Genomic DNA, 10,244 nt, shown 5'->3' on the forward strand with positions numbered 1-10,244 from the left:
ATTATAAAATTAACACAACGACATTAATAAATATTATTAATATACACCCATAACCTTATATCAAACACATACAGCGTGAAAACTGGGATGATTCGATGGATAAAGAGAAACGTTCCCAGACCACTGCTTTCAACGCTTATCCTCAATTTCTCATGCCGCACCTTATATCAAACACATACAGCGTGAAAACTGGGATGATTCGATGGATAAAGAGAAACGTTCCCAGACCACTGCTTGCAACGCTTATCCTCAATTTCTCATGCCGCATGGCGGGCGCTTCCGTGTCGTGACTGTGTCTCTGATTGAGACTTCTCCATCACTCACGGCCATAAGGTGGGCGCCCCCCTATTTTGACTTTACTTGGTCTCTCATTGATACTTATCAATCATTCCCAGCCGTCCATTCATCAAAATACCAGATGGAAGCTGCAGACCGGCAGTGTGACTCCCTATTTCAACGCGGGCCTCCAACTATCCCAGTACTGCTCAGCGACCCTCTTCATTTCGATGGTCGCCCTGCTCCATTGCCAAATTCAATGTCTGTTTCTGCATAACTTGTGAGCTCCCTTACACAGGGGGTGCTTTGCTTTATAATTCCCACTGGTCTCTGCGTTAAGTATTTTACCTCGGTTGTTGCTCCTGCAATTAACATTTCCAGGACTTCATACCCTCGGCAACCCATCTGCGTTGACCCTGTTCCAGGTGCGGAGTATTCTTCCGTTTGTAGTGACCCCTGTTCCATTTCTAAATTATTCTTCTTTTATTTACTATTTCTGCAATTACTAAACTGGGAATTTCTCTTAAATTTGACTTTTATTATACAACTTGTTTTTCAGACTTTTATTATACAACTTGTTTTTCAGAGTTAGTTTTCTTCCGGATCTTCCATCGCCCAGATGTATTTTAATCCCTTGATATATAGTTTGTTCATGATTATTCATAGTTCCACCATCTTCTGTTTCTAAATTATCCTTTTAATAATTAGAATTTCAATTATTAGATGCTTGAAAAACTAGCTGTCGTATCTTCTTTTGAAAGAAAACTTGTGAAGTCAAGAGAACTTATGAAGTCTCTGCCATCAATCAACTGATCGAAGTTATTTGCTCTACCTTAAGACTTGCAATGCAGAAATCTACAAATTCAATTTCCAAAAACTTCCCTTAAAATTTGACGGAGTTTCCAGTAGTTCATATAATTCCGGCAAAAGTTTCAACGAAATGACTAAAAAGAACCTTAAATTTTCTTATTTCAAGTGCTTGGCTATTTGACGCAAAAACTAATTTCAAAAATATTTCAGCAATCCTATGTACATCCTAACCCTAGACTTTTATCTGTTTTATAGATATTTTCCCTGACTTTAAACAGCAGAAATCTGAAGAATTTTTCAGTTAACAAAGGTATTTTTTATATTTTTTATTTTAATTGCTGATTCCCTAAATATTTGGCAATTGAACATGGACACGATCAAATTGATCACCCACATGTCCTTCCGACAATCGAACAGATTTGCCCTTCCGACAATCACCCACACGTCCTTCCGACAATCGAACAGATTTGCCCTCCCAGGTGCGTCCTACAATCTGACAAATATGAGCATGGTCAAAAAGTAAAGCTTGGAAAGAATCAATACTACCAACTTTTTGCAACATTTTGATATTATCTATAATGCTAGCTACTAAAACAAGCAAATATACTCTTTTCTGTCTACTTTATTGATTTGGGTTGTGTGGGCGTTGTCAAAAATAGTCGGAATCTGTTTGGTTTTTTTCAGTGGAATTTGGTTTTTTTGTTTTTTGTTTTTTCTTTTAAATTGGATAATAAGAATATATGATTGGGTTTGTTTTTAAATACAATAGTAAAAATGTTTGAATTTTATTTTATAACAGAAATAAATTCAGTAGCATTAAAAACTTTCTAGTACATCCAAAATTTTTAAGCTTTATAACTTAAATTTCTATTATTTTCTTATAAAAAATTAACACCTATTTAAATTACACCAGTATTACACTATAAAATTTCCATATATACCATATTATACTCTCAGATCCCCATTTTCTGCAAGGTAATCACTACCCTAAACGAAATTCACACTTACCCATCATGGGCTCTCCTATTTTGTTTTCTGTTTAGACTTTGGGTATTTTCTTTTGCATAGTGGAAAAATTATACTCTCAGATCCCCATTTTCTGCAAGGTAATCACTACCCTAACCGAAATTCACGTACACATCCTGGGCTCTCCTATTTTGATTTCGATTTTTTTTGCATAGTGGAAAAATAGCAATTAGTCCCTTTTCTTTTGTTTAGGTAATTTGGGTTTTACATTCTTCTTGTGTGGCGGTGTTGCTAGCAAACCTTCGTCCATTTATGATGAAAGAGTGAATATTGGGGGAGAGTGAATATTAGATGATTCTGGGAATTTGTGACTACCCTGGTTAGAACTTAGGAGAGAATTAATAGATATTGATTATTTTTAGGATGATAATGTTATTTTAGGGGTAAGTATTTTTAAAATTATAAGATGTTAATAATATTTAAAATAGGTAATGTTATTTTAAAGTAACCTGTTTGGTTTTACAAGTCTCTGCGGACAAGGATTCGATTTCGTCTCGCTATGAATAATAGATGAATAAGGAAATGAATAAAATATACAATTAAAAAAAATAATTATTTTCTATTCATTCCCAGAATATTTACTCTTGATGATATCATTTTGTATTTCCCTGGTATTTATTGGTGTTAAACAAATTTTATTAATATTTATTAGTTTTGAAAGTATTTATCCTTAAGATACACTTTTTTTTATTTTTTCAGTTGAATAAATAGGGTTTCGAGTAGTTTACAGGTATATATATTTATGTAGGGATTTTCTGCCGAGTTGTTTTTAGTGAGATTTTTTGGAAGTTTTTCTAGTAAGTTTTTTGGGTCTAATTTCTCTAAAATCTGACAAAAATTTATTAAAATTACAAGCTTTATAAATAACCTCTACACAATCAAAATACCCTAGATTTTTCAAAACATTGAATCAATCAAAAAATTTAAATAACAAAAATCAAAATTTCACCCCAAACTTTTCTCTAAAAACAACTCCCTTCTAAAATATTTATAATACTCTGTTTCCAAAATATTTATAATACTCTGTTTCCAACGATCTTCAGTGCTCAGAATTCCTTTCAGTGCTCAGAATTCCTTTCGTAAGTCGAAATGGTCATCAGTCAACATTCAATCATTTCCATCGGAGCACGCTGGTTGCATAGGGGTGTGTGGCAATGATGAAAATGGTCAGAATTCCTTTCATAGGTCGAAGTCGTGATCAGGCAACATTCAATCATTTCCATCGCAACACGCTAGTTGCATAGGGGTGTGTGTGGTGAACATTTCCTATTTTAATTTCATCGAGGGTGAGTCAATTATAAAATTACACGGTAGGGTGAGTCAATTATAAAATTACACGGTAGAAATTAATTGTAAAATTAAAATTTCAATAGATATTTAAGTTAGTTGTTTTTACTGTGATTTTTTTGGAAGTTTTTTGGTGGGTTTTTTAGTCTAATTTTTCTAAAATCTGAAAAGAATTTATTTAAATCATAAGTTTTATGAGTAATCCCTACACAATAGAAGTATCTTAATAGTTTTTCAGGTTGCTGAATTCATATATACAATCAAAAAACCAATTTAAATAACAAAAATCAAGATTTCACCTTAAACTAGATTCCAACACCGGAAAACTCAAAAAATTACACTAAAAACAACTATATATCTAAATTCCAACTCAATAAACAATTTAAAATCTTATTATTAATCAAATCATTCTTTTATTCAATATTATTTCAAACTCAACTTTCCTCAAAAAAAAATTCCTTAACATTAATTTAAACTCAACCTCATTTCAAAAACAAAAACAAACCAAACCTATAAAAACCTAAATAATTATTTCAAACCCAACTTCATTGAAAAAAATTAATTAACATTCATTTAAAGTCAACCTCATTTCAAAAACAAAAACAAAACAAACATATAAAAACCTAAATAATTATTTCAAACTCAACTTCATTCAAAACCATCTACTTAACATTAAACTCAACCTCATTTCAAAAATAAATCAAACCTATAAAAACCTAAATAATTCTCACGGCTAGATACTAGACTTATAGATTAGGATTAGAGATTGATCCTTGTCTCAAGTTTTTCGACTAATGGTTTGGACTGCTATTGCTTGACGGCTGCTTATTTTGAGGTTCCACGTATTATTTAAAATTTTAAAATTTTTAATTATTATTTTGATGTTGGTGAGGTGTTTGTACGTTTAGATATTGAGTTTATATTTACATATTTATCAATAGTAGTCTTATTATAGGTTTTAATTAATAAATATAGTTATTATATGTTTTAAAAATAATATTAATATTAAAATATATGCTAAAGGTATAGATATTTTTTTCAAATTATCACTTTTAATGAATTTTTGAATTTTAATTATAAAATTATAAATGTATTCTATATTAATTTTTTATTTAATTTTTAAATATTAATTTATATTTCAATATTATAAATTTATATTAAATTTTACGATAAAAAAATATATAATTAATATGAAAATTAATAAATATTTTATAAAGAAAATAAAAATAAAAATAATAATAATAATAATAAATATTTATAAACAACATACTTTATATATAATAATTATAAGTCTTTTTATATAATAAATCATTCAAACAGAGCTAAGAGTTAATTCAACTAGTCAAATCAATGCCCCTCTAATTGGGAGGTCACAGGGTCAATTCCCGAAAGCTCTTGGGGTGAGGTCTAGATATAGGCCGAGGGGTAACCTCGACACATTTACATTCCATTTTTCACTTTTTTTTTTGTTCTGATTTAGGCTAACTTCTTTTTTTTCCTATTGAAATACTTTTTTCTTTTTTCCCAACTTGAGTCTAACCTATGTTTTTTTGCAAATTCTCGCATAGCATTTTTAGGTAAATGTAGATTGTTTTTCTTAAAATCTTTCTCATCTACCTGATATACCCAAGAAGATGTCTTTCTAGCATTATTTCTTTTGGTTTATGAAGGGGATCCATATTAGACTAGGGTTTGTTGCTTTTCCACTTTCTGAAAAAACCTCATTGACATGTGTTTTTTCCTGCTTGGTTTCTTTTCCTCCAATGTATTTTCTTCAGTAGTACCAACGTCAGGTTTATCTTCTACTTCTTTCTTATTCTAAGACTCTTCCTCTTTGGTTTCTTTTCCTCCAATGTATTTTCTTCACTAGTACCAACTTCAGGTTTATCTTCTACTTCTTTCTTATTCTAAGACTCTTCCTCTTTGGATATTGTATATCGCCATGAGCTCCTTCTCACCATTTAGACCTTCAATATTTTTTCTAATCTTTGTTTCTTTGTTTCTTTGGGAAGTTTTCAATTACATGCCCCGTTTCATAGCACACTAAACATTTTCATAGTCAAGCTTTTGGACCCAGAGATAATTTGGGGCCATCAATTTGATCTCAATGGGAAAACCCTTATTGAAGTTCATCTCCACATAAATTCGAGCATAAGTTGTTTTATAATAAAAAGTTGTATATGTGCGGAAATACTAAAACTTTCCGAGAGTATTACTAATAGTGAATAACAATTGGAGATTCCAAAGATGCCAGAGTAAGTTTTGAAGCCTTACCCAAACTGGGGCTGTGGATATTGATATCATTATTGGATTAAAAGTGGGAGACCAAGAGTGCATGAAAAGACCCACATTACCCTAGAACCATGATCCAGATTCTCAAATGGCCTTCTTGTCCTCAATATTATTTAATAGTGATCCAAATTCGGATTCATCACTATACAATACCATCAAACTAAAATCCATGCATAACACCAGGTAATCATTTAAATTTAAATGAATGACTTAACAACACATGATCATTTAAGTGAATGACCTATCAACCTTGAACCGTGAATTTCAGTCGCTGAAGAAACAAGAGGTACAATAAATTATAAGAGTGAATATAGGTACAAAAGTTGCATCCTCAACTACCAGAGCCGTACCCCAGATGCCTATCTCTCAGTTGTGACCCGGGCTGTCCACATGGGCACTTGCACGAAAGTTGAACGTGATATGTGGACGACCGTCGTGTGGGGTCCAGCACTTGTCAGTGGTCGACATCATAGGTGTCTGGGCATCATGGATAGTAAGTCGCAATTAATGTCATTCACTTATTCGCGCACACAATTTGTGTATTGTACCCATTTTTCAGGAAATTGTGTATTATTCGCGCACACAATTTGTGTATTGTACCCATTTTTCAGGAAATTGTGTATTGTACACTAAACTATATTACTAAAGGAAATCTTGAAAGCGCCACAAATCTAGTCGTTTGATTAAAATTTAAGATCTATTATGTGCACGACTCATTTTTCAAGTTATACATTTGATTTCATTAATTTTAATTTTAATGGTCCCCGCTTTATCACATGCTATAGTCGGTAATGTTTTCCATTTTTAATTCCCAGCACTATATTCACAACATATGTCTCAAATATAGGCTTATGGGGTCCACTGTTATCATTTAAAAAATTAAATTAATTTTATAAAAATAAACAAATTCAGAAAAGAGCGCACGACAGGGTCGCCCGTCATACTTACCATGTGCTGAACGGTGGTTGTCTCGTCCTTGTACTTGCAAACAACGTGAGGAGTTTGGCTGAATTTTCTAAGGAACTACCCACTTTTCTCTTCCAGTCTTTAAATTTCTAAGCCTGGATGTTGTTATTACTGAGGCTTGCAGTTCTATATATCTAACATAAAGGGGAATCTGTTGCAGCTCTTGCAATACTGCAGTATAGAGATGGAGATGGAAAATATTAAAGGTCATGTCCTGGTTTTGTCATACCCATCAACGGGCCACACGAATCCAATGTTACAGTTCTCCAAGAACATCGCCTCCAGAGGATTGCTAGTCACATTCGTTACTTTCAGCTACAATCATCACAATGTCATACAAGCCAAGGTGCACCTTCAACGGCTAAAGCTCCCCATACAGTTCGAGTGTATTCCAGATGACCTTCCTCAAGACCACACGCTTGACTCAAACATCAGCAACGTTGTTTTCAATCATATGAACAACATCAGCGGCTTGGAATTGGAGCAGCTGATCCACAGACTGAATGCCAGTCGGAACGCTCCTCCGGTGGGCTGTGTCGTTTATAATCCATTTCTTCCATGGGGTCGAAAAGTTGCACGGAAGATGAACATTCCTCATGCTTTGTTCTGGACGCAGTGCACAGCAGTTTTCACCATTTATCATCACTTCTACAATGGTCCAACTCTCTACTCTTTGTGTCACTTCAATTTTCTTAGAAATACTAAATACTCCGGCATGCAGATCTAGAAAGGTCCAAGTGAGTGATGCATGAAGAATTGAGTTAAGTTGAGTAGAGTGTCTAGCATGCAGATCTAGAAAGGTCCAAGTGAGTGATGTATGAAGAATTAAGTTAAGTCGAGTGTTTGACATGGATATCTTTATTTCTATTGGTATTTTTATTTTGATTGTTGATTCGCTCAAATATTTGGCAATAAATATGAGCGTGGTGAATATTTGACTGTGCCTATATCCATTTGATTGTCAAATATTCCAAGAATCAATCATTAAAATAAATTCAAAAGTCACTCATGCAGATCTGAAAAGTCCACATGATATATGAAAAATTGCATTAGAGTATACTTGAAATAGTTAGCCAAAAATGAGTCATTGTGCTTTCCTCCCTTGCCTTTCCAACAAATTTATAATTCTACTAGTTAATGCAATATTTGTCTGTGTTGTTATCTGTTTCTCAAGCTACACTGTGTATATCTCACAGGGGCAACGTGGCATTCAAGTCAAGTGCCAGAGAGCGTGAACGTTGTCATTCCCAGTCTTCCTGAACTGAAAATGGGGGATTTACCTATGTCATTCACAAGTACAGTACACAAACTGCAAATTTATCTCGAGCAATTGGAGGGCCTCAGCGATGTGTCGTGGGTACTTGCGAACACCTTCTATGAACTGGACCCCGAGACGGTTGATTATTTGAGATCAATGGGAGTGCCATTTAGGAGCATAGGGCCTTGCATACCTTCGGCTTTTCTGGACGGACGCAATCCCCATGATTCACAAGTGGGCGCAGATCCTTGGAAAGCGACGGACGCCGTGCAAAAGTGGCTGGACAAGAAGCCCCCGTCGTCCGTCGTGTACATTGCTTTTGGCAGCGTCACCGTCCTAAGCGCACAACAAATCTATGAATTAGCGTTGGGGATTCAATGCAGTGGTCAGAATTTCTTGTGGGTCATTCGCCCTCCTCCCGGCCACGAAGACATTGGGGAACTTTTGCCGGCAGGCTTTGTGGAAGAAACCAAAGAGCGGGGTATGGTGGTTAACTGGTGCGTTCAGCTGGAGGTGTTGTCTCATCCATCGGTGGCCGCTTTTATGAGCCACTGCGGGTGGAACTCCACACTTGAGGCTCTGAGCCTGGGGGTTCCGGTGCTAACGTTGGGCGTGTGGACTGATCAGACAACTAATGCGAAATTCCTATCGGATGTGTGGAGGACGGGAGTGAGGATGAAGAAGCGTGAAGATGGGACAGTGGGAAGGGAGGAGATCGAGAGATGTATGAGAATGGCTGTTGACCAGAGGAGTGAAGCCGGAGAAGAAATGCGGAAGAATGCTATGAAATGGAAGGAATTGGCTAAAACTGCAATGAGCGAAGGCGGGTCTTCTGATATAAATTTGAACGAATTTGTTGAGGGAGTCGTTGCCAAAGCGACATAACAGAAGGTTACAAAATCGGGATTGGAGCACATGATTTCTGGACTCTAAATTTGCTTCATTGATCGATTTATAAAGTTTAAATCTCTCCACTTATTGGACCATATTTTAATTATTAGACCACATTTTAAGTACTAAATTATTGGACCACATTCTAAGTACTAATACAATCCTCTTTACTTGCTCCATATTAGATTGAAACTCTGTTCAGATTCGAAAAGCGCCATCAGTACTCTTTTTTCATAAACTTGTTTGAGGGAACGCCATTTTAATCTTCTAATTGTCTTAATAAAATATTTTAATGTCATGATGTGTCATATGCTTTTCTCATCAAGTTTTTTCATCTGTACAGCATGACTTTAATTGGTGGAGCTCATTGTTTATCTTCACCTGTTGGTTTCTATGGAAATGGAGAAATGACTGCATTTTTCAGAACTCCAGGATGCCCCTAGATTCTATCCTGATCTCAATCACGGGCTATCTACCCCCCTCAGATTAATCTCAAGTCCAGCTCTGCTTCTATTACAACTTTTTGGACCTTCTACTCTCAATGTTGGTGTATTTTCAGATTTTGGCTTGCTGTTACAGTTCCTATTGTACAAAAAACTTTTAATGGCGGTCCCGCTTCTTACCCATGAAGCCTTAATTGTGGAGGTTTTTGTTTCTCTCTTTCTAAATCTTTTTTAGAAAGGTCCGCTTCTCTCAAGAAGTGCCACTGTTGTTATGTTGATGGATCCTCATGCTTTTATGTTCTCGCATTTCTGCTCAGGCGTGGATCAGCGCCTCCCGTTTTTGCTGGCGTTCTCATGTTAGTGACAATATGTTTTCATGCTGTCTCATCAGTCACACTATCTGACTATCTGATCAGCTGTATGTTTTTCCATCTGATTCTCACAGATTTCGATCATGTATACAGATCTTTATATTTCCTTAATATAATCTATTATGGTTTTTCTCTCCGAAAAAAAAAAAAATGTTATATGAATATTTGTTTATTAATTTTTTAATATAATTAAACATTTTTTTGATAGATAAATATCTATATATAATTGACATTGAAGGGAATGATAACAAGTTAATAATTATTTATTTAATATTGAATGATGGTAATTTTTTTAGGAGTCGAATTGCCCGGACGGTTAAAAGTAGTATGAATCTGGGCAAAAATATTTCAAAAAAATTGGAGATGCAGTGTTTGAATCATGTTTTTGATGGTGGAAATGGTTTCATCACCATCAAAAACTTATAGGGCACCTAAAATTATGAATTTTGACAACTTTTACTTGGATTTACAAAAATCAAATTGGAGATGCAGTGTTTGAATCATGTTTTTGATGGTGGAAATGGTTTCATCACCATCAAAAACTTATAGGGCACCTAAAATTATGAATTTTGACAACTTTTACTTGGATTTACAAAAATCCTACCGGATTTTTTCAAAATATGG

At 34.5% G+C, this 10,244-nt stretch overlaps 1 protein-coding gene across 3 annotated transcripts; it reads left to right on the top strand.

Annotated features, from left to right (window-relative positions):
• Window positions 1-416: 416 nt before the first annotated feature.
• On the top strand, window positions 417-9,742 carry LOC149187006 (UDP-glycosyltransferase 74D1-like). Of its 3 annotated transcripts, none has more exons than XM_089411259.1 (4): window positions 417-701; window positions 6,818-7,313; window positions 7,854-8,806; window positions 9,150-9,742. In XM_089411259.1, the coding sequence occupies exons 2-3, from the start codon at window positions 6,842-6,844 to the stop codon at window positions 8,798-8,800; spliced, it is 1,419 nt and encodes a 472-aa protein (XP_089267385.1). In that variant the 5' UTR covers window positions 417-701; window positions 6,818-6,841; the 3' UTR covers window positions 8,801-8,806; window positions 9,150-9,742. The 3 variants fall into 3 exon arrangements, with proteins under 3 accessions (XP_089267385.1, XP_089267384.1, XP_089267386.1); XM_089411260.1 differs by lacking the exon at window positions 9,150-9,742 and adding an exon at window positions 1,504-1,565 and having other exon boundaries at window positions 561-701; window positions 7,854-8,985; XM_089411258.1 differs by lacking the exon at window positions 9,150-9,742 and having other exon boundaries at window positions 418-701; window positions 7,854-8,985.
• Window positions 9,743-10,244: the final 502 nt, after the last annotated feature.

This window comes from Pinus tabuliformis, chromosome 3_1 (genome assembly GCF_031772625.1).
Source record: "Pinus tabuliformis cultivar Carrire ecotype Pingquan chromosome 3_1, CPIR1, whole genome shotgun sequence".
Classification (NCBI taxonomy): domain Eukaryota; kingdom Viridiplantae; phylum Streptophyta; class Pinopsida; order Pinales; family Pinaceae; genus Pinus; species Pinus tabuliformis.